General features: G+C 40.4%; 1 protein-coding gene across 1 annotated transcript in view; it reads right to left on the bottom strand.

Moving 5' to 3' along the window:
• Window positions 1-291: 291 nt before the first annotated feature.
• Window positions 292-24,865, bottom strand: part of nhlrc2 (NHL repeat containing 2) — a 25,135-nt gene continuing 561 nt past the window's right edge. The window contains exons 2-12 of the mRNA XM_058620700.1: window positions 22,201-22,353; window positions 18,287-18,336; window positions 15,661-16,066; window positions 15,218-15,339; window positions 14,988-15,117; window positions 12,011-12,104; window positions 11,453-11,684; window positions 7,405-7,527; window positions 7,020-7,229; window positions 6,666-6,879; window positions 292-2,989 (exon numbers count right to left, since the gene is read on the bottom strand). Coding sequence (XP_058476683.1) covers window positions 2,727-2,989; window positions 6,666-6,879; window positions 7,020-7,229; window positions 7,405-7,527; window positions 11,453-11,684; window positions 12,011-12,104; window positions 14,988-15,117; window positions 15,218-15,339; window positions 15,661-16,066; window positions 18,287-18,336; window positions 22,201-22,353 — 1,997 coding nt within the window. The 3' untranslated portion in view covers window positions 292-2,726. The remainder of the gene's footprint in view (window positions 2,990-6,665; window positions 6,880-7,019; window positions 7,230-7,404; window positions 7,528-11,452; window positions 11,685-12,010; window positions 12,105-14,987; window positions 15,118-15,217; window positions 15,340-15,660; window positions 16,067-18,286; window positions 18,337-22,200; window positions 22,354-24,865) is intronic.

Here is a 24,865-nt window from a genome sequence, read left to right as displayed (position 1 = left end):
CCGCTCGTGAGGAGACGGTGATGAGGATTTTCAGGAATGGTAGACATTCAGTCACAAACCTGCCACACATTTACAGCCAGGCTATTAGGGTGTGTTTTTTCATGTGTTTTGCTGCAGAGACATAACTCGGAGCACAAAAGCATGTCTTGAGAAGGCGCTAGTGTGAGAAGAATTCAAGTGAGATTGGGGGAAACACTTCATTTAGAAACTTAATGGCCAGAAGCAGCTACTCAAGCTCATTACTGTTTATTAAGCAAATTCCAAAGGCACGAGTGAGCACAGAGAACAGGCTGGCAAAACACGAGTCATTTATTTAAAAAGAAAGTAGGGAATTAAAAAAAGACGTTTCCCTTTAACAGAGATATATTATTGCTTCTGATACAGTCTATTCATATAGCATCTCTACAGTAACACGCCGTCTCCGAGGCACTTGGGCCGAGTGATCCAAACCAAATAAAAACAATCCGACAAGCTCAATTACGTTATGAGACATGACACGGCGATGACAATCAAAACACTCTGCGGCCCCGTTCCTGACAACAGCTCATAACTCTGAAAACCAATAAGGGAAAATGACAATAACGACTTCCACATCATCATCATCGTATTACATTACAACAGAATACACGAGGCATGGCACGGTCTCATCATTAGAGCATCTTCTTCCCTATTATGTTCCCTTTGTGGAGAAGAGATTAAGTGTATAAACGCATGGAGCGAGATGGAGAGATTTTAATAAGACTTTGTTTTCTTAATACAATATCCCACAGTGTTCTCATTGCTGAAGCAGCAGTCGGCCAGTGTCAGCGGTTCGCCGGAGGTCGCTTCCCTCTTTTATTGCAAACAGGCACTTCATTCAGCACTTGCGTAACAGCAATATTTTTACAGTGCATATCAAAAAAAAACCGGGTTCCACGTGTCTGAAATAATTGTGATTAAAAGAGTGGATCGGTCACACAGAACAAAGCTGAGAGTGTAAACATGAGAGACGATGAACGTGTTTGTATGGAGACAAATGCATGAGAAGGCACAGTCCAGGCTGAACCACTGCAAACATACGACACCAATGCTGCTCACTGATAACCAGACTTATTCATAGCACTATGGTGTTCAAAATTAAAGACATGATATGAAAAGATTCAGTTACTTTGTCTTTCTTTTGGCTTCTCCGTCTTTACCAGAGTTTTAGACGTAACCCTCCCATTTAGGAGTACAATGGAGTGTCCAATTAACATTGAGCAATGGGAATTGGGTACTCCAGCGCTTGACCCGGCATGAACTTGAACCAGCAACCCGTCACTTACAAGTTCCCTTCCCTTTTGGTCATGTGCTGTTCAGTTACTTAGTTACCGTTTTTCTGAAGAACATAAATTAGACATTCTAAAAGGTAATGCTAACACCGTGTCAAGTTAGTAGCTACATATTGAACCACAATTTAACGGTGAGTGAGTGATTTGAAGTCGCTATTAAAAAGTAATAAATATAAATGTTGAGCAAAGTCAAAATCACCACTGCTGATTAAACACATTGAAACTTAAACTGTTTGTTTGGAATGGAGTACCAGGAGTTTCTGTTAGCAGAGTATGTTTCTTAAATATGATATAATTTGCCATGATCTGGCTAAATTTACCAAAATTAAGCCAACACTTTCCATTCTTTTCCACCATCATGATTAGTTCATGATTAAATTCAGCACAATGTCAAACATAATCACGTGATGCCTGATGCAGCTTCTTCACCATTCAAGCAGTGTTTCTCCATCCTGGTCCTCGGGGACCCAGTGCCCTGCGTGTTTTTGATGTTTTCCCTGCTCCAACACACCTGATTCCTATGAACAGCTCGTCATCAAGCTCTGCAGAAGCCTGATAAAGAGTCATTCATCTGTATCAGGTGTGCTGGAGCGGGGCTGATGGAGAAACACTGCATTAAGAGATGGTGATGTGTATTAATACTCTAGTGTTAGACATCTTTAATATTTTAATGATAATATAAAAAGTGAGTCTCTGCATAGATAACTTTTTTTTATAAAGGTTTCATTTCCCTTCCTTTTCCACTTATTACATCTCCGCCTCGTCTGAGATCAAAGACGAGACGGTGCATTTATGAGAAACTGGACACAACTCGATAATATTAGAATTCAAAAGCCTCTTTTTTTCGAATTACCAAGTTAAATATCTTCATTTTCATGGGAAACTTGTTTCTGGCACTAAACAGGAGGCTTCTGCTAATTCTGTGTCTCGTCTCTGATATTTTTGCGTGTTCATCCATCACCAGCGTCATCATCGCCAAATTAGACAATCATCGCTTCCAACCATACTCATTAAATCTACAGAGATGATTTGATTTTTGAAGTACATTAAGTGATATATAAGGAGGATTTTTCATCAGCACATAACCAATACGATCTATTCTGGAAAGTTTGTTGCATAAATACTATTCTGTAGACGTTTAGGCTGTGTTTTGAGTTTGCAGTACACTCGTGCTGCTGCAAAATGCCTGGAGAGTTTCATAGAAAGGACTTCTGAATCTGTTTGAGATGAAATTCAATTAGAAGAAAATGAAGAAGTCAGCTTGGTATGGTGTATTTTTGTTCAAATGGGTCTTTTCTCCAGGACTATGAAGAAAACAGGGGACGGAGTAAGTCGAGATCCGAGGTGACAATGACGTGGTATTATCTCACAGAGCGGCTCCTTTGTGGCTGCTTTAATCAAAACAAGTGAGTGGCTTTAGAAGGTATGAGCCAATGTCACGGTGACCTCTTCCCCTGCAGGACTGCCACTCATTTGAAGAGGCTGCGTGAAGGAGGCCGCTTTCATCATACAGGCTTTTCCTGCTTCCTTACAGTAATAGACCCAGACACTCAGAGTGAGACTCGGATTGCCGTTGGAGTCGTTCCAAACTGATGGAAGTTTGGTCGAGATGCGGACGGGCTTCGACAGATCCAGGACCTCACCTGTGACCACCTCACTGTCCAGCAGCCACTCATTACCTGTGGAAAACAAGAATGAGCATTTGTGATGTTAAAAGGGTTTTATGTAAGTAACGCAAATAGTGTTTAAAACAGGTACTGCATTCAAAATCAAAGCGGGACTGCGCAGGATTTTTAGTCACTGTGATTGTTAAAACATGAAGAAATAGATGAAAAAGTGAACCGACTTTCAAAGTTCTGCTTTAAAAATCCTGGGCAGCGTTGTCAAAGGAATATAGTTCAATAATTAAATTCAATATCAAGAGGCCAATAAGATTTTGTGAGGCCATTGTGACCTTGATCTTTGGTCACCCAAATCTAAGCAGTTCATTTATAAGTCTCAGATCTCTTTTCCACCTAAATGAGCGGGTATAAGGGTAATTTTTTAGCTTTTTCCTCCAGTTTGTCACATTCAACACAAATGTGCCACAGTAATTGCACTCATATCTTTCATTACAGTCCCTCTTTCAATCTAAGCAGTAATTCGAGCGATTATAGATCGCTGCTAAAATGTGCGCATCATAACGTCATGCTGGAAAAGATGCAGATGGATGCAGACTCTTCAACAGAACCTGCCAAAATCAGGCCTCAACGCTGTCAATCACTGGTGTCAGCTCAGTGAGCTCAGACGAGCTGTTGAAGCTAGTAAATGAACAGAGGAGTCTCTGCACTGTATGACTCTTAGCTTCATGATTTAATCCTGCTCAGCTTTGGCTGTTTGATGTGTTTTCTCAGTTTAATAGCACATCACTATAAAAGGAACCTGATGCCTTCTGTGACTTCCTTTCTCTCCCTGCACCACAGCGTTAGGGTGCACAGCCAAAACAGCTTATCACAGCGACAAGGGAAATAGACTCTTTTTTCTTTTTAAATTAGGACATTTTGGGTCTGGTTCTTCTGTCATATTGTGTGTATTAACACAAATGTACGCAGCACATGTCTAGGAAAGACCTATCATATATCTATGCTATACATAACTATAACAGAGTAATAATTATATCTATTACAAGTGTAGACAAAAGCCGCTTTTCCACTACATGGTCCCCGCAAAACTCGACTCGAGTGCCGTCACTTGAAGAGGCACGAGCAAGACGTCCGACACAAGAACCAAAGTGAACAAAGTCGAACTGTAGATCAGTTAAAAAGTCCAGAAAAATTGCAGTAATCTCCATAATTTGGCATCTAAACGTCTAAAATCTCCATATTTAACAGAGGAGTCTGGTGTATTTAGAGACAGCACTGCTGAAAGCCTACGATCATGAGCAGCGAGCCACATCACAACCCCTGCCACTGTATTTCAGTCCGGTGACTGTGTCAGAAGGAGTCTGTGCTCCGGTCATGCAGGAAGTACTGAACAAATCTTTTATATTTTTATAATTAACTGATTCTAATGATTCAGTACATTGAAAAACAACTGCTTTACAAGTCACAGAAGTTTGAAATTTGAAAGAATGTTCTTAAGATGTTCCTGTGGATGTAGCATGAGCATTTAAATCGTCATAAAGTCATCAGTGTGGAGGTATTCCATTAACATTTAGTCATTAAAAAACGAATGCGCAAAATACAAATGCTCTTGGCTGGAGGTGAATCATACAAAATATGACCACTGCTTATTCTGACATCAGTTCATTCACAAAGTAAATGTGTTTGTATAAAAATGTCAGACATCTAAAATGTATTGTGGAGGACTGCAAGGTGCACTCTGTTTACAAGATTGGCTGGAGTCAGAGCAATACACATCGCTGCTAAATGGAATTGGCTAAAATATTACTCCAAACCCACATACCCCCACTGAATCAGATGAAGTGAGGGCAAGGACGTGGATTTGGAGTTATTTTTAGACACAAATACACATCCAAAAAGGACATGACCACTCAAAAGATAAATCAAAGTCAGAGAAAAAAAAAGCAAGAACATCCACTGTGAGAAAATATTACGCCAGAGTCTGGCAAATCCATGTCAGCAGTGATTAATGAAGCTGATGCCTAACATGAGGTCCCAGGGAAGCCATTTCTGAAAAGCCACTAAAAGACACTTTAGATCGGGCGAGCTCTTCTAACGTGATCCATTAAAATTCCTGCCTGTGCTCTGATCTGATCAGCATTAAGTCCAGACTGCATACAGTCGGACAGCGGAGAAGGATCACATAACATAGCCTGGATGCTAATTATGTGAACCAAGGCATGTCGTCTTATCAAAATGTACTAAAAATAGCTCGCCTGATATCTCTCGCTGCATACTGTATCACTCCGACTGATGGAGACACTTTTGTTCCAAACCCAATGAACCGACCATCAGCCGCCACCGACAAATCTCAGACCACTTCATGCTTGACCCCAGGGTCAGTCGGACTGCTGTTGATTATGAAACTGAGGACTTCAAATAAAGCCTTTCTAACATATTTGAAATGATCCACCCCAGGTATAACCTCACTGGATGCTTTCACAGAGTGCTGAACTCAGCTGAGAACAATAAATCCCAGATGTGGGTTGTTCTCGAGTGAGAATGGCATGAAGGTTAAGCATCCTTCACTTCCATTATTTTTTGGCAGGATCATGGATCAGAGACCAAAATAAAGCCAAGTAGGAGAGGCTGCGAGAACACAGCGGTAGAGAACAAGTTGAGGTTGCAACTCTGGCTTTAGCTTCCCTAACAGATAACATGGAAACTAGGCTACTATTCATTTTGTTTCATTATTTCAGCATCTTGACAGTAAATATGTTCTGGTTTCTTCTAACTTCTTCAAGAGCGCACACGGTCTGAGAAAGTGTACATTTCTGACAGTCTTCTCTGCAATAAATCTTTTTCAGCAGGTATTTTGTCAAGCCTTTGTCAAAAACTGTTGCCTGAACACATTGAAATGTTTCCCAAATCATCAGCGTAACAACCAGGTGTAGGCACAGCAGCAGGTCTGTCTAGCTTTGGTGTTCATTACTGCCTTGGTACAGAACGAGTCAAATGATAGTGACCTGGCAGTTAGGTGGCTAATGGGGATATTAAGATGGTAAATCTCGCAGTAAGCAGCCAGAGTGGAGAAGCCTGCGTTTGTAAGAAATCACAAACTCATTATTTCAAATAATACTAAAAACAAATGTCTAGTACTAAAACTGCAGTGTGTAACTTTATACAGAAACAAATGACTGGGACATTCTAACCATTGCCAAGTGAGTTCAGACAATGCTGATTAAGCTTATCAGCGACACACGTCTCTCTCTGTATTTCTTAATATGGTAGTGTTTAGATCACCGAGACACATTTCCATGCTGCGCACAGGAAGTGATTTGTTAAGTCAATGTTGTGGAGGCAACAGCAGCATTGCAGGTAAAGTTTCAGAAGGGAATTCTACTACTCAAAAAACCTGGTCATTCATGGGACAAATAATGCTTCTTAACTCCGCCCACCACTGCAATGCTGCTGAATACACACGAACACTCCCTCCGTCAGGTTGCACAGTACTGCTGGACAGAGCCTGTTTTCAGAAGGATGCGACATACAAATGATGTCATTGTTTCTATTCAGAAAAATCAAAGAGATGCAGAATTATGAAAAGAAAAAGGAGCTGGCGCTTTAAATCTACTGATATAACAGTAGCAATGTGAACGCTTAAGATGCCTTTCATGGGGGTAGGTCATAAAGCCAAATGTGACTCTGTGATGAAGCTGATGACATTTGTAACAGTAAATGAACTTTGTCTCACCCTCTGCAGAGAGAGCCCAGCAGCTGGGGGCCTCGTCAGTGAGTTTGCTTCCTTTTGGAAGGGACAAGGTGAGGAACAGGTTGAGAGTCTGGCCCACACACACTGCCACTGGTGGCATGGCTTTCCTGGCAGCTGATTTGGGCAGTATGGGGGCTTTGGCACGAGCTGGAGGTTTTGCTGGTGCAGTGTCTGTGCAGTCTACGGATATAGGAAACTGGACAGGAGAGAAATGAGGGCGTGAAAATTAAATAGAGGAGTAAGGAGGTCACCGTGTCCTTCCATTTTAACCTAAACACATCCAAAATCAAGTAAAATAAAATAAAACATTCACAAATTAAATTTCACATGACTGACCAGTGAGACAGTCTTGGACACCAGGTCCAGCATCTTGACTTGGTGGTTGTTGGTATCTGCCACGTAAAGCAGCGTCCCGTCACCGCTGACACAGATTCCTCCAGGTTCATTAAAGCAGGTTTTGTCAAATTCAGGTCCCAGACTATCTCCAGCCTCTCCCTTCCCTGCCAATGTGCAACACCGCTTCGTCTTTGGATTCACCACCTTGATCTAAACCACACAGACATAAAGAAATGTCAACAAAAAAAAGGGATGGCATGTGATCAAAATGAGTCACGCTTTGTGTCGCCACTCAGCAACTTGAAGGAGGGCTTACGGTGGCAGAAGCATCAAATATGAGCGTGATGCTGCTTTGAACTGCAGCCTTGTGACACACAGCAATTACCTTGTGATTGTAGGAGTCGGCCACATAGAGCAGGCTTTGTTCAGGAGCCCAGGCAACGCCGAGGGGATGCTGCAGCTTCGCGTCCACTCCTTTCCCATCTACATCCCCGAAAGCAAAGAGGTTCTGGTTCAAAGGAGACAAAGAGATCAAATGAAGATGCATACGGAAACTTGTGACATTGGTGCTTAAGATTAATGGAAGAGCTCAAAGACGACAGTACACATTTACAAACAGCCTCAAAACAAATTTAAAGCATCTATTAAGAAGAGGAAGAAGAAAACCAACAATGAGCTGAAACCTTGTAGAAAATGATGTATAGAAAAATTGGCGTCATCATGTCATCAGGTTTCTGAATAATTCATATAATAACACTGTGACAATAGAGATGACGATATCTTAAATCACCATGTCCACTCGTACAAAGGTGAATCACTCGAGAGGTCGAACTTGAAGAAAAGCACAACACTTTGTCATTAGAAATTACAGGAGGGGACGTTTTCTAATTATGTGGAAACTGGAAACAGTTGTTTCTTCTTCTTTTTTTTCTTGCTACAGATCGTTAAAGGCCAATGTGATCCCAAAGACAAATGAGCATTGGAGCCAAACAAGCACCAGTTTGTGAGAAATTGGAAAGAAGAGAAATAAACAGCTTTTCACTCAGCTCAACCAACAAAACAGAGATAACAATCTTTTAAGAAAACAATCTCCACGGCTACGGCTTTCACTCGATAGCAGCAACCAAAAAAAGAAAGAAAAACCAGTTACTGCATCAGCAGGTTTTGTTCAAAATGTCAGGAGGATTACAGGTGTTCAGATATTCACCATCACTGGAGGAGTGTGCCCATTTTAGGGCAGCAACTAACCATTAACCATTAATCATAATTGATTCATCTCTAGATGATTGCCACAATTAATTGATTAGATAAAAATAAAATGAATAATCTATCTATTTAAAAAATGTATTTGTGTTTCCCAAACCTCGAAATGATGATTTTCTCAAATGTCTTGCTTTGTCCACAAACCAAAATAATTCTGTCAGTATAATAGTATAAGCCCTAGCCAATTTTTAACTGAGTGTGATGCAGCAGCAATTTGTGTGTTTACAGTGCAAAGGGAGCGCTCAGTCCAAGACTGAAGAATGGGGAAAATTGATTTAATAGAAGTGTGGAAACAGTTATAATGCAAAATAAAATATAATGCAAAATATAATAAAATGGACACACTCCCGCAGTGATGGTGAATATCTGAACACCTGGAATCCTCCGGACATTTTGAAAAAAAACACAAGGTTGCTTGTTCGGACGAACTGACAATGGACTTCATTTTTTACATTAATGAACACCATTTTCCTATTTTCTACTGTATAAATCACTTTTGAGGAGTTCTTTAAGTCAATGTATCTTTCCACTCTCTCATTGGAGATTGTATTAAACAACAATAAACAGGAGTTTGGGTTCCCTTTACTGCCTCACATCTGTAAATCTGTAGCATCATGTAAATTGGACTAATCATGAGGTCAGTTCAGAGAGAGAGAGAGGGAGGGCATAAAAGTTGCCTCAGTGGCGTCAGCACTACTCCAGCATCAGCAAAAATATCCTACACTGCAAAGAAACCAACAAAGGAAAGGTGTTGATCAACTAATCACATGTCAATATTAGAGATTGAGAGGTTGCCTCGAGTGATTTTCTGTTGTGTATGAAACAATTGTCTGTGCTCATCTGGATTTCAACAATCTGTGGATCTCTCAACAATTAATTCATTTCCCAATAATCGTGCCTACTGCAGCTTTAATTACAATGTTTTTTTCAGGGAAAAAAGTCTGAAATTGAAGTTGTAATATTAAAAGAAAACAGAAATTCTCAAGATTTTAGTGCAAAAAAACCTGCACTCCTGTGCAAAACTTGCACAGGAGTGCAGGTTTTTTTGCAAACCTGTGACTGTGTCTATATCAGCGTTGCTGAAACGCAATCACAGCTGTGTGACAATGTTTTCCAGATGTTTTTATTCATATCTAACACAATTTATTATAAATATTTGACAATATCGTAAAAATCTGCCTTTGTGATTTGAACACCTTGCTATGCAAAGATACTGCCGTTTCTTTCACTTGAAAAACAAAGGCATTTTAATAAACAGTATGCCGAGACTGAAAAAACTAACTAAAGGAGACTGGGAACAGTAATGTATTTATAAATGCACATTTACTTATAACCAATTACAAACAACGTTTCCTCGTTCAAGCTAAAGAGCTGAAATGTCTACAGGCAGTAAACCCTACGGTAAATCAGTGGTTTATGTTGGATCATTGCCACATTAAATAAACTGTGTTCCAGTAAATTACTAATAATTGCCTATGGCTGACAACAAGCTTTTAAGTTCTTGGGACTCTCCAGGAAATACTGTACACAACGGTGGTGGGAAAACTGCAGCACAGCGCGTGTACAAAGATTGTTTTCTTTAGGCTTTGCTTCAGTGACAAACAATCAAGCTTTTTTTTATGGCTTGAAAAAAAAATCAATATTCTCCATCTATAGAGGAATGACCCCTTAATGACTTGTGATTGTGAGTGTTTTCTGTAGCAGGAACTGTAGTACACTACTGTGCAACGTTCACATTGTATGTTTGTGGTTGATGGATGGTGGCGGAGCCAGGTACACGATGTATCATCGCTGAAAGTCCTGGACAGGCGGTTATTTAGTTCTGCTTTTGGGACTAGCTTTCAATTTACAACACTTTCTTTTCAAGTCACTTTTCAATTTATGACAACACCTAAGGGGACAGAACCAACCATATGCTGTATACGAGTGTAAAAACTAATGGACCTTAAGGTGATAAAACACCTAAAGGTCCATTATTGTATTGACACATGGTCAGTGGCAACTGTGCTGTGTGCACCCCCCGCACTGAGAACTAGTCTCGACATGAAGGTTCGCTCTCACTGTACAAAAGGCTCACCTAATTAGATCAACACCTGTCCAAGTGTACAATATCTTTGCCTTTTCCTCCTGGAAACTCCTCACTCGCCTGCACTGAGGTCCATAGAGAAAGTCAGAGTTGTAAGCTCACAGGGAAACAGCAGATTCTTAAGTGAAACAAACTTGAGTTTTCAATCCGAAAAGGCCGTCTCATGACGAGATAAAAAGGCAAATATATACTGAAGATATCGTGGACCCAGTGTTTTCATTTACAGTGTATAATATGTAGAAACGGAAATGGTCTATATCGCAGAGCAAATAACAAACAGTGGACTGCTATTTATTTCTAGACATTTCCTCCAATCATCATACGTCAATCCAACCACTGCTCCATTGACTCCCAGAGACGCTGAGCTTCCCTGGAAGTGACAATTTTCCTCTAAAAAAAAAAAAAAGCTATTCTGTGCTGTCTCATAGAAATAAAATTAAAACTGAGCTTCCACTGGTTTTAAAGGCACCGTGCTGTTGTGAGAATATATGGGAATATCTGACAATCTGTGATAAACGTCTGATTCTGAACGAAATAATCATAAAGCTTACCACGTTCTAGCGCACAACAGTACATGTTTGACCATTTATATTATGACATTTTAGAAGAAGCAGCGCTTCCCTTGCTGTCTTGGAGCAGTCACCTCTGCATGGACTTAAGCAGGTGCAGAGTTTATCAAAAGAGGCTTTGAGTTAAGATCCCTGCTGGTAGCCATGTTTTCAGTGAGAGCATGCCTCACTCACAAGTCTTACTTCAGCAAAAGCACATTCACAATTTCCAATCTGTATTCTGATACAAAAATGTAGACATTATAACATAGCAATTTTCATGGGTAAAGTGAAAAAAATAATCTGCCTATAATGCTGTAATTGGAGTTAAACCTGTTGAATTGTTCTAGTTAAACCCCCAATAAAGAGTGGGGGTTTGATTTACTTACAGAACATGTTTTTGGTTCGTTCTGAAGTAAATATCTATGTATATACAGTATATATAAAATCGTATATTAACTTTTTCTAAAAGTTTGTCTGTAGTTAAGACTTCTAAATTCCTTCAGTATCTATTCATCCAGCTGTTATATACCCACCAGAGGGTCTCTCTCTCCCCCGACCAGCACCTTGACTCCTCCATCCTTCAGTGCGATGGTGCGGATGGTGCTGCTCTCACTATCAGCCACGTACAGGCAGCTCCACGGCTCCTCGGGGGCTAAAGCCAGGCCTGACGGCTGAGCAAAGCCAGCCTTGTGAGGATAGGAGTTGTTTCGGTTCTCCTCGTTGCCACTACCTGCCCATCGCAGGCACGTCCCTGCCTTGGATTCACTGTTGGTTTTGTAAAAGAGAAAAGAGAAAGACAATCACGCACAGTGTCTTCAAATAAGTCGTCAAATAATATTGTTTTAATTCATCATAGACATTTCATCTTTGACAATGTTTAGAATCTTTTATTTTGTGATTAATGTGGAAAATGTGTCATTGATTTCCTGTGATCACTCAGACAGACACAGATAAAACATACTTGTGGGGGAAATGTATCTATTATTTGTATTCGTCTTTAAGTAGATTCATCTAATGGGTTTAAAAAGGTCGCCATGGTCGTCAAAGGTTGGTCATGTGGCCATGATTGTGGTCATGTACCAGTCTCTCACCTTCCCTTGGGCAGTTTTCCATCTGTTAGAAACAAAGCCCAGATCTGGTGGGTCCCTGCCATGGCTATCCACAGCACATTGTCTTCACCACCACCTACGCATGTAAATAAAACACACACAGAGTAAACACAGTGAGTTTAAATAAGCAGGAAACGTTTGACCTAAATGTATATAAGGAAGTTGTTCAGGATGTCAACTTCTACCTCTCTTGAACCTTAAATCTTTTAACTCTGCTCCAAAGAAATATCTGTGTATTAAAAGTGTCACAAGCGTCATAAATGAGTGAGAGACGGAGCTCTGCAGGTTTCGGTGACAGCAGCACCCTGTCTGACAAAACCCATATGCCACTGCTGACGTACTCGGCTGTGACAGTGCGCCCACCATGATGGATAGACAACCCTCAGAGTCTCACGGCAACTCAGTTGTATTTTTAATGCAGGGCAGAACTCAGCCTTTCTCGGTCACATCTGGTGGACTGTCAGGCACAGTTGACAGGCGCTGACAGCATCAGTGACACTTTGTGGTACAAAAAGGTGTAGGGTCCTCTGGATCTGGTCAATTATTCATCTACATGGTGGAGGAGTTATGAATATGCAATGAGCGTTTGAACGTACTCTCAAAGGACAACGTTAAATTAAGTTAAAAGGTCTAATAGAACATCCTCCCAGTGTGTGATGTTTCAAAGCAGCAGGTTGAGTCGCCCATCAGCGCAACGTGACCTAAAATTATCTATTCTGCTAATTAACTGTGCTGATTGCAAAAAGATTATCACATCATACGTCCAAAACTGCTCCTGCTGATCTGTACAGTGTTCCTCACTAAAATAAACAACCCCCATCTTCTGTGTGTTTTTATTTACAGAGTGAAGAAGGTCTATGACTCAGAGGTGGGGAAATTCAGTGACCAGAAGCTTGGCGGCTCGATCCCTGGCTCGTCCACATTTCACTGAACGTCAGATTGCCTCCACCATGTGTACATGTGTTTATGTTTCTAAAGTGTGTGTGTGTGTGTGTGTATAGTTAAATGCCAAGTCTCAGTCGAGTCTCGGTCACTCACTGCAGAAGCTTATCTCAGTTAGACATTAACAGCTGAGAAATACCTTTAGAGCAGACCTGGGCATGATACAGCCCACATGAGGTTAATTAGAAATTAGAAAATAAACGTTAATAACAGGGTTACACAATAATAGAGTAGGGTTCATGCTCCTAACATTTCCAGAGTTTCCCACATTGATCAATGCGAGGCGACATCAACACTGACGTATCATATCGTTCCGTTTATTCATCTCCCTGCAGCAGCTCTCTCTCTCTCTCTCTCTCTCTCTCTCTCTCTCTCTCTCTCTCTCTCTCTCTCTCTCTCTCTCTCTCTCTCCCACACACACACACACACATACGGAGAAATCAGCTGATTCGTCTGCTCCTTCTCTCTCTATATCAAAGACAACGCTAAGAGCGATGTCAGGGTATTTTTCTTAAGTTCAGTAGTTATCATTATCTCCCTCCCTGTTTATTATCTTATTATCTAACAAGCGAATCACCATCCCTCTCGCACGTAAACTGCATTTTCCTTAATTTTGTTTATTGTGTGTTTGTGTATGCTGCCCAATTTACACCAAAACAATACAATTTTAGTGGGGGGAAGCAACACTAGCAGCGTTTTGGCAACAGGATTTATACATTAGAGTTTGATGCTAAGTGTTTTCATAGGCCAAGGAATCTTACTTTATAAAACTTTATAATGTAATTTTGTCACACATTTTCTTTATTTAATAAACACATTTTCTTCTGATGTGGGTATTGTTTTTGGTCAAGCTGCAATTTCATTTATTTAAAGCTTAAAATATGTTAAGAGCCACAGCTAAAGCATTACATAATACACTTGTTTCTACATGTATAAATGATAAGAGCCCAAGCAGGGGGTGATTAACAGCGGTGCTAAATTAGGCAACAGCAGATGCGGTACTTACTGTACCTACTGTACCGCATCTGCTGTTGAGAGGTTTGTACATGAGTGCGTCTCAGGGACCTGCTGGTCTGAATGAATCTGCAGGTGTGTCTGAGTGATGTTTGACAAAATGCAAAGGCTGATGAGAAGATGCACACAAAAAAAGGGTAAGAAAGATTCCCAAGCTACAGTTTAAAAAACTTTAAGAAACAGTTTCGTTCATATAAAATAAATCAATACAAACAAAGGGAGTCTGAATAAAAAGAAGTTATAAGGATGGACTGAGCTTTGAATGTGAATCAAAGAATAAATAAAATAAATAGTCTTAGTTTAGGAGGGATTTGTGAAAGAGGCTTCTCCCATTAATTACTTCCCAGCTCCCACTTCTAATAGCTTTATTAGCTCATTCAATTGTCTGTCCTCCTGTGTAGATTCCCAGATGTGATGTGTGATATACGCATTATTTAAGATCATAATTAGCTTCATTATTATCATCTCAAAAATGAAGACACGTATTACTCTCTGCTAACAATACTGAAACACACGGCATGAACTTCAAGCACAACTGATGTAAAAGTGGATCGTGTAAAGCTCGGAAACTATGAACTTTGCATAAAAAATGGAATTTGTTTTATTCAGAGCATATATGTAATGTATCGTACTGTATATATTTGAATGACGTATTTGCCCTAAATAAACGTTGTGCCAAAAAACACCTCGGCAGGCTGTGATAACAGCAGAATTCAAAGCTCAGGGCGTGAAACGTTGTCACCTACACCGTCTCCTCAATCTGCCTGAACTATGACCTACAAAACAGGCATGAACACAACAACAATGGTGAGGCAATTTCAAAGGAGGGGCTGATGTCTATCTCTGGTGTTATTGATTGTACAGTGGCATGCGGAAAGTATACCATCAGCAGAACAGAAGCACAGAGTTCTGTGTGGCAGACGGTAAAAGCAAGGGCAGGCAGGGAGGGGACAGATAATAAACTGTTGCCCTTCAGGTTTCCACACTGCTCCACAACACTCACCAGCAGTGCCCAGAGTCACATCCCAAGGAGAGCTGATTGGCTGCTGAGGTCCCATGGCCCCACCCTCTTTGTCCATGCCTTGGGCTCCCACGCCAGCTAAGGTGCTGACTCTTCCCTCTAAAAGGTCAATCTTAAAACCCACAAACAGAGACCAGCTCAGACATGGGTTGGGGGGGGGACAGTCACCAAGATGAATAATATATTTGTAAAAAAACGCTTTCGGACAATACCTTTCGGATCAGGTGGTTTTCTGTGTCAGCGACATAAACTGCATCTCCTTTAATGGCCACGCCCTGAGGGGAATTAAAGGAGGCTTCAGACAGGTCTCCATCTTGTCTCCCACTTTCAGGCCCTGTGACAGAATTTTGTGCACACAGGGTAAAAATCAATCCACAAAAAAATAGAACAAGTCCTGTGTGTTTTTTTTTGTCCAGACTTAATGCCAGTTACCAGCATGCATTAGTCTCTGCTGTTGCCAACCTCTCCGTTGGTCTTGGGACAACACAAGACAACCATGTGGCTTCTCTGAGGGTTATTGAGGCATGTGAGCAATCCAGAAATCTCAGTATCGCTCCAGTGTTTGTTTTATTTGTACAGATCCACAAAGCATTAACACATAAAGGATGTTGTTCTTTTTTTGAGGTGCATTTATGTTCTGTATTGCATTTCTTACCTCCTATAACATGTAAGAGATTCCCAGCAGAATCCACCACTAAAATCCGGTGATGTCCAGTGTCTGCTATGGCCAGTCTTTTCTTGCTGATGTCTATAGCCACCTTCCCAGGAAAAGACAGGATGCTTCGAGGCAGGGAGTCTCTGTAAAGCTTGATCCCCAATGTGTGAGTCTTTAACAGACCCTGCTCCCTGTAGTAACGGAGGGCACTGTCAGTGAAAAGTGTCAGCCTTTCGCGGTGGCCTTCACCCACCAGGGAGAAGAGCAGGTTGCCACGTGGTCCAACCAGGACCAGCGTGGGCCAGCAGGACACCTCCAGTTCATTCCAGAGCCGGGCCTCGCTGTCATTCACCACTGGATGGCAGATGTCATAGCGGAGAACGGCACTGCGAACGTTGTCCAGCACCTAAGAAAGGTGACAAATACCAACAACAAAAAAACCCTGAATAAACTAAAATAAATGTACATATAATTAACATATTTGAACATGTTATGACTCATTCTGAATACATTGCTGGATTATTATTAAAATCCATACAATTCCAAAGCTGTATGAAAGAAAATCATCATACTGGTGCAAAATTACAAATATAAAACTAAAGCTGTTTTGATTTAAGGGTGGTGAAGCAATTATGATGTCCCTACAGGGCTAACCAGACTCTTAATTTACACCCAATCCAAAAAATATTCATGAGACTCAATATCTATGTTGCATTAACTTAATAACAAACTTAAAGAAAGGTGGTCAACAGAAAACTTCTGAATATTTGTATCACTACCTGCAAAACAGGTAAACGATGACAACAACCCCTATTGCCCCACATTATCTGGAAGTTACATCTAAACAACTACATTCAACCTACATATACACAAACTAAATGTGCATTTTTGCTCATGTAAGTGGCTGTAACCCTGGATTTCCACTGGACGCGGAACGGCCGCGGAACGGCCGCGGCGCGGTTCTGCTTCGTCCTCTCCCAAACGTCAATCCCCACCGGGCGCGTTACGGCAGCGGCGCGGAGCCTTGGGAGCCAGCGGTATTCACGGAAGATCGCGCGATAATCTCGAACGGACGCGAGATCCCGCGATAGACTGTGTGTATAAAGGAAACAACAACAACACAGCTTCTTTCATTTCTCCACTTCCATAATCAGTCTCTCGTCGTCCATTGTCTCCGAGACCCTCGGATCAAATGACTGTTGACCTGGGAGCACCGTAACGTTGAGGTGAAGTTGTGACCTGCGTATTGTGTTTTATTTTGAAAGGGAGGCGGAAGTGTTTTACTTTGATACTGTGTCGGACTTCCTGTCTTGTGCGATCTGCTTCGTTGAAATTTACGAGGTTCAGCAGCGGCAACGGAAAAAATAGAACTGATTCCTATCGATAGCGCTGCGGCGCGGCGAGCCGCTTCTGGGCCGCTGCTGATCCGCGCCGCAGCGCGGCCGGTGGGAATGCTCACATTGATTAGAATGGAAGCGATTTGCAACGGCTACCGTTCCGCGGCCGTTCCGCGGCCGTTCCGCGTCCAGTGGAAATCCAGGGTGAGTTACTGGCAGCAATGCCCCATTTTTGCCAACTTCAAACTACAGAGCATTTTAGAACGTGGGACACGCTGGCCCGACAATCAGCCGAGGGCAAAGAGTTACGACCAATCATGACACTTCTTTAGACTGGCATGTGTGTGAAAAAAGTTGGACTCGCGCACGCACGCACGCACACACATCTCTTACAGCCGATCAACATTCAGCATCTAGGTTCTGCACCTGCATGAGAGGAAATCACTTTACTTAACAGCAGGTGGCAGTAAGTCTATATTTAGCACAGAAAAAGGAAAACAGGAAGACATATTCAGCAGCGGTGTGTATATATATATATATATATATCTATATACATAAGTTTATACACATATATATATATATATATATATATATATACAGGCCTAAAAAGAAAATAACAAAAGCATAAGCATTTAACAATCAAAAGCCCTGCCAAAGATTAGAGTTTTAAGTCCTCTTTTAAAACTCTCTGTGGATTAAGGAGCCCTCGAGGTCTCCGGAAAGACATTCCACAGATGTGAGGCAGCAATGCAAAAGGCTCTGTCCCCCATGGCGCCCTGCCGAACCTGGTCCTGGACATGTGGCGGCAGTTTGAATGGGTGGAGCAGAGGGAACGTGGCGTTCCCGTGTATGCACTGATGAGTGAGGAGAATGACCTTGTATATTACCCCAGTGGAGTGACTTGAGGATAGGTGTTATGTGGTTTGTATTTCACAAGCCCTCATTAGCATCCTAGCTGCAGAGTTTTGGCCGTATCGCAGCCTTTGGAGGCTATTGCTAGGGGTCCAGCCCTTGGTGTCTTCCTGGAAGTAGTGAGTAGTCGAGGACCTTGCCTCGTCATTCTGCTTCTCATTGGCTGGAGCTAAAATGCCAGTCACAGTGATCTCTCTCATGGAAGAGACATAAAAGCCATCATCCGGACTTCTGTCAAAGCCACTTTAAGTAAGTATTGTTGTGTAACAGCTTTCCCAAACCATTTGTGGATTTATTGTTGTTATGAACATAGAGGGGAAAAAACACTTGCAGAAAAGCCTTTGCAAAAGGCAAAATAATGAATAAAAGGCACTGACCTTTTCATTGGGGAATTTGGCAGAGTGTACCCCAACAATAACCAATCCATCTGAGCCAGAGAAAGAGAGACACAAACAGGACAAAGTAAGTGGCTTGAACGGTGCTTTAAAAAAAAAAACACAACATTTTGGGAACACATGTTTGCTTTTTTGTACTCCAGCCCTTTACAAAACAGCACAATGTCTCTTTCTCGACTGAAAGTGGCCGCTTTTTAAAAGATGTGAATTATTCAAATCCGTTTCCATCTAGAAATCACCATGAATATCGCTATGGAGTCTTTTCTCTCAATCGCAATGTCAACAAGTTGCGTAACAACAATCAATTGCAAGTTAACAAAAACACCACGTGTACACACACACACACACACATCAACAATTTCCCAGTAAAAAGGAAGTAAACAGATATGGTCTGTGACTAAATCCCTTGAAGGTCCAGCTGTTGGTTTTCCTTCACGCTTTCAGCGAGGGTTATGGAAATAGTTCAGCCTTCAGGCTGAAATGGGTCAAAATTTCTAAGTAATCATGAAACACTTCTGACTAAGCTTATTGTACAAACAATGTGAGCAAGTGCTGTTACATTTAATTTCGGCAGGGCCTGCAGTTGTTTCTACGGCATGGCCTAAACTGGAAAATAAAAATATGATTCCCTATTTCAACAGACCATTTAGTTTTTAATTGCTTTGAAATTGTATTTGAATTGTGAAAATCATTTCAGGACCGCAGCTCTGTGTATCACAACATCCTTGGGGGTCCTGGCCCGCTTAAGAACTTCTGATAAGCTGCACACTACATGCACATTTACATTTATAGCAAATGAAAATAACCACGACTAAAAAATATGTTTAATCTATTCTCACATATTAGTTGCTTATATTAATTTAGCAGTTTATCACTGTGTGTTGTTGCTGTGATTAATTTGATACAATCACAACAATGCAAAATCACTTTGTTTTGTTTTGTTTGGACAAGTCAATATCAATAATTACCATAATAAATGTCAGATAATTGTAGAAAAATAAACCGAGATAAAACACATATATTATGCGCTGTGTTTGCACAGTGTATACACATTTATATATAGTTATATTGATATTAAATAAAAATTACAAGCCCTAACAACAGTACACAAACAGTATTTTAAGTCACTTGAGGTGATAATACAGCAAACAGAAGCCCTCAGTCCTTCATGAATGGAGCTGCTTACTCGACACTTCCTCAACACTCACACAGCCTGAAGTGGATTTCGTCATTCGCGGCAACTGCCAAGCAGGAGAGAAGCAGCACAGATTGTGATGTCGATGGGTGAACGGTGGGAGTGACCGGACAGGGTGGCTCCCACACCTCACTGACCACAGCAGCAGAATGTACTCATGGCAGTGCCAAAGATAAGGCCTGTGTGATAATACAGTGTGTGGTGGCACTGCAATGTGTGTGTGCGTGCGTGCGTGCGTGTGTGTGCTGGCTCCACTCACAAGTGAATCGCAGTTTTCTGAGACGGTCCCCTGAGGGACCAGAGCCAGTCGGATACAACTTTGATTTACATGCACTGTCAAAATGAAAGGAACTACACAGCGAGCTGCAGTAGGCCAAAGTTATCTTGTACCCACTGACACTACGACATTATTTTTAGTCACTGTCTCTTCATAGTCGAGATAAGGGTGTTCATTCTCTTAGAGCAGATGAGGACAAGTTGATGTACAACATTTTTTTTTTTTTGCCCCAGTGAATCGTCCCATGACGCAAAATAGCGTTTTCTCTTAAAGCATGCCAGACTTCTTCCTCTTACAAGGGCCATTTTTTTTTTAACAGCAGACAGTTTGACATACAGTATTTCAGCAGGAAAGGCACAGGTGTTACTGATAACATCAACAATGGCTCTGTTCAGTTCAGGTTGCCAGGATAACCATGACAGTGTGACAATGAGCCAGCATGAACCCTGAAACTGAGGAAGCTAAATGGACCTCAACCATCATTCATTTAATTCATAACCCGTCAAAATGTCCGCTTTGAAAAGGCACCGGTGTTTTGTGCTGGCAGGCACGAACCACGGGTACCTTTTCTTTTACACACTTTATTTTTTACTCCTTTTATTCAGCCAACGCACAGAGACCAACAGTAATGTGCCGCACAGCAAGATACTGTTTATTTGGTTAACAAGCAGGAACCAGTCATTTCTTTGGGGTTGTACATTCCCGTGTATGCAAATAATTTATATACGTGTATATTAATTATTTAATCTATTAATTTACTATGAATAAAAGAAAACACAAGACAATGGCATAGGAATGAGAAAGTATGGAGTAGGTTGTAGTAAAATGAATGTCCCCAGCCCTATTTTGCTTCTCTATTTAATAACTAAATGTTTAATCTATAATGTATGTAATGGGCGGCATGGTGGCGCAGTGGTTAGTAATGGTGGTTAGCACTGTTGCCTCACAGCAAGAAGGTGCTGGGTTCAATTCCTGGTCTGGGACCTTTCTGTGTGGAGTTTGCATGTGCTCCCCATGTCTGCGTGGGTTTCCCACGGGCTCTCCGGTTTCTTCCCACCATCAAAACATGTTAGAATGTTAGTTACATTCGGTCAGGTTGGTCCCTTGTGGTGGCGCGCTCAGTCGCAGCGGCTCTGATCAACCCTCCATCTGACCTCGACATTTTGTTGTACAATACCAGTATAATGACAATAGAGATGCTTTCCTTTCCTTTCCTTTCATATGTACAACCCAAATTAAGCACATAGCAGTTTCTCATTTCCAAATCAAATTCAAGATATGACACAATGCAATTTCTAAATTGCAAAGCCTGCAATATTTTAAGCAAAATACCTGACCCAGGGTTTAACCTTGCATTGAGTTAGTTAATAATTAAATAGCTCATCCATCACGTTTGAAATTTACACTTGAAGTTTAATAATTTAATTTAATTTTTAATTAATTTCTTGGTTTTTTACAGTATGTGTATATGTGTACTGTTGCATTACTACCTCCTTTTCTTCAATTATTTTTATTATTGAATAATTTGTAATTTGACTCTGACTATGAATATTGGCTTCTGCTTTGTTTTGATAGCTGCATTACTCAAGAATAGCCACATGGCAGTATTGTGGTTCAGCACTGTTTCAGAGATGCTCCTGCCAGTTCCGTAGTCTCACTCTCTCACTCATCTTCTACCGCTTTATCCTCCACATGACACAGGGTGAAACGCGGAGTACACCCTGGACAGGTCAATCAATGCCTTCTGTCGATTCTGTATTTCAGACTCCTCACTTAGCAGAGTTTAAATCAAACGACCGGGATGTAACGTTTTTTTTTCCTTTATTGCAGTTTTTACGACCCCAGGGTCGTGTTTTCCCTTTCCTTGCGTGTATGTGTCTGCCTGGGAGTGTGTGATGATGGGTTGCAGGTGTGCATGCTTGATCCTGGGATCCTGACTGGTTCCAGTATAATAGGCCTGATCATCCCTGCTGCAGGGGACTTACCTTGAATCACTCACACCCAGACTGTCAGAAGACATCTCATGCTTGTTTTAATAAACCTTTTAAATGGTTTATTTAATATGTTTTCCCCTAGGCCTGGTCGTAAAACAGATCAGCACAATGTTGTTTTATTTATTGAATACAGATATCACTGGGGCATAGTTAAAGCAACATCTTGACATATTTATCTTATGCTATAGTGAATCTAACAGTGTTTTCCTGATAAGATATCTCCCCTGCTGTATTTATCATGGTTACATGTCCATGGTGTACCATGCCTCTCACATAATGTCAGCTGGGATTGTCTCCAACTGCCCTGACAGATTAGCAAGACATAGTGAATGAATGATTTGGGAAACTAGAGAAACCCTAAATAATCTACAAAATATATATTCTCTCAACTCTTGCAAATCTCTTAACGGTAAACTCCTGAAGTCCATACCTTCCACAGAGTGTTTCTTCTCGAGCTGGTGCAGATCAGGCAGGATGTGCATGCAGTTGATGCAGCAGTAGGTGAAGAAGTCCAGCAGCACAACTTTGCCAGCCAGCTCGTTGATCAAAGACAGAGGCCCGTTTGTGTTCAGCCATTCCAAGCCTGAAGCAAATCAGAGTGGAAAATGAGGCTGTCATCTTACTAAATATGTTTAGTCACAGTGTATGCAAATGCTTTACTGTGTCCATTGTGGTACTTAGAGTCTAATGGCTGTGACCACAAAATACCTCAGGCCTGATACAGTGCTCATGTCATGAACAAATGTTGGACAATTAGAGGGGGTTTATTAAAATAATTACTATAGACAGACAGGTTATTATGAAGCTATTAAAAGTGTAAATGAGATTGTGTCTGATACGTTGTTTTTTTTGTTTTTTTTATACACTGTTGCCTCACATGCACTCCAGACTGGGTCTGTTAACATTCATGACACTTCATTATCATACTTATACCACACTGACATCCACATTAAAATACATTACTGAAGATAACAGTCCTTCCCTCCACATGAACTTATGGCATTCCTGATTTGGATGTACTGCCCACTTTGCTTTACAAATGTTTTCAATGAAAGATAATTCTTAATCATACTGAAACCTGACCAGGATAAAACAAGGTTAAGTAACAGATGGAGATATCCCTCATGTTTCCATCTTTAGAAAGATGTATGCACACGCAATGGAGAAAGAATCCACTTAATGGAGTTCAATGTCTCAAGAAATCTCTGTTTAAGAGAGATTACAGTTTATCTGCTGCATAAATTATGAAATGCTTTTCTGATGTTCAACAGCAGCAAAAAGAAATTATCTCATAGTCCTTCTCTTATTCATGTGTCCTAAAACTAAGTTTTATCCAGTTTGATGCCTCTGTAAAGAACATAGTATGGTAATTAGGTAATGGTAATTACATTTTACAGCAATGCAAGATGTACAATATGACATATTTAAAGCAAGCACCCTTTTTGAGTCTTGTTGGTAGAGACTAAATTTTACAATCCTCAAACTGAGCTGAAGAAAACACTGGAATTATCTCACCATGTACTGAACTAAAGATAAAGACATTTACATTTTAATCCATGTAGTTTTGAAAACTCAAGCCCCATTTCCAAGTCAACTTTATTTCTATAGCACGTTTAAAAACAACCAGGGTTGAACAAAGTGCTTTGCGATGTAAAAAGGTACAACAAGAACATAAAACACGGCAAATCCTGACATAAGTAAAATAATGAAGTAGTAAAATCTAGTAACATCTGTCTGAATAGAATGTTCTAATCTCAAAGGAAAGGCCAGAGAGAATAGATGGGTCTTTTAAAGTTGATTTAAAATGTTCAGTCGTGGGGGCACATTTAATTTGAAAGGGTAAGCCGTTCCATAACTTGTGGAAAATACTGGTATTGAGTCGAGTTTTCTGCATGTCTAAGAGCAACAGATTGTTTGACCTTAGAGCTCAAGACGAGGTGTAAATATGGATTGATTATTTAGTCAATTATTCAATTTGTTTTCATTGTCCATAAAATGTCAGAAAACATTGTTCTCAAACATCTGGTTTTGTCCAAAATCAAATGTATGCAGTTTTAATGATTTCTTTGTTATACGGAGTAGAGCTGCAGCGATTTTTGATTAGTTATCAATTACTAAATGAATTGTCAACTATTTTGATAATCGATTTTTTGGTTACAGTGTTTTTACAATAATTAAAACAGGTTCTCTGATTTTTCAGCTTCTTAAATGTGAATATTTTCTGGTTTATTTGCTTCATATAACAAATAATTCATTAAAACAGAGTAATTTTGGTTTGTGTAATAAAAAAAATATGGAGCAAATAAACCAATAAATATTCAAAATGTTGTTGTTTTGATTACTTAAAATACTTAAACCGATAAATTGATTATCAAAATAGTTGGCGATTAATTTCATTGCAGCCCTACTGTGTACCATCTTACACTTCTGAGGATACATGACCTGGACAAAGACAACCATTAAAGACATACAGCCCTGTTATAAGGCCATGTTCATTATGGTGGGATGTGCTGCTGTAGATCCCCCTCTACTGGTGTGGTGAGATACTGCCAACATAGTAACTTCTACTGGACACCAGAATCCTGTACTCATTCAGTGAATTATTTCACAACAGTACAAGAAGGCCTAATTCTTCCAATTATGCAATTGCCATTGTTTCAGGAAAGGTTTATGACATGCTTCTAACCTTAGGATGAGGAAATAGTATTGATATTACGATAGAAAATATTATATATTAACAAATTATATCATCACATTTTAAGTTAAAAAAAATCTAAAATAAAAGTACAGACAATCAATGGTTTGTAAAAAAGTGATGCATCAGTGTGTGACATTCCACAGCTGTATCTAGGTTCCACACAATTATGTGACACATTTGATGGATTACTTGTCATTATTGTGCAAACAATAGAAAGGTTATGAATATCTGTATAGATTTTTAGACTTTATATTGAATTTTAAGATATTTAAATATCACTCAAGAGAAAATGTGTGAGGTTTTAAAGGTTACAGATTTGGTGAAACTGCTATACATCTGTAATATGAAAAGGAGCCACAGCAACACACTTAGCTATCAAGGTGGACATTCGCATAGG

This window comes from Solea solea, chromosome 21, assembly GCF_958295425.1.
Source record: "Solea solea chromosome 21, fSolSol10.1, whole genome shotgun sequence".
In the NCBI taxonomy this organism is placed as follows: domain Eukaryota; kingdom Metazoa; phylum Chordata; class Actinopteri; order Pleuronectiformes; family Soleidae; genus Solea; species Solea solea.
This window is presented reverse-complemented; position numbering and strand designations above follow the sequence as displayed.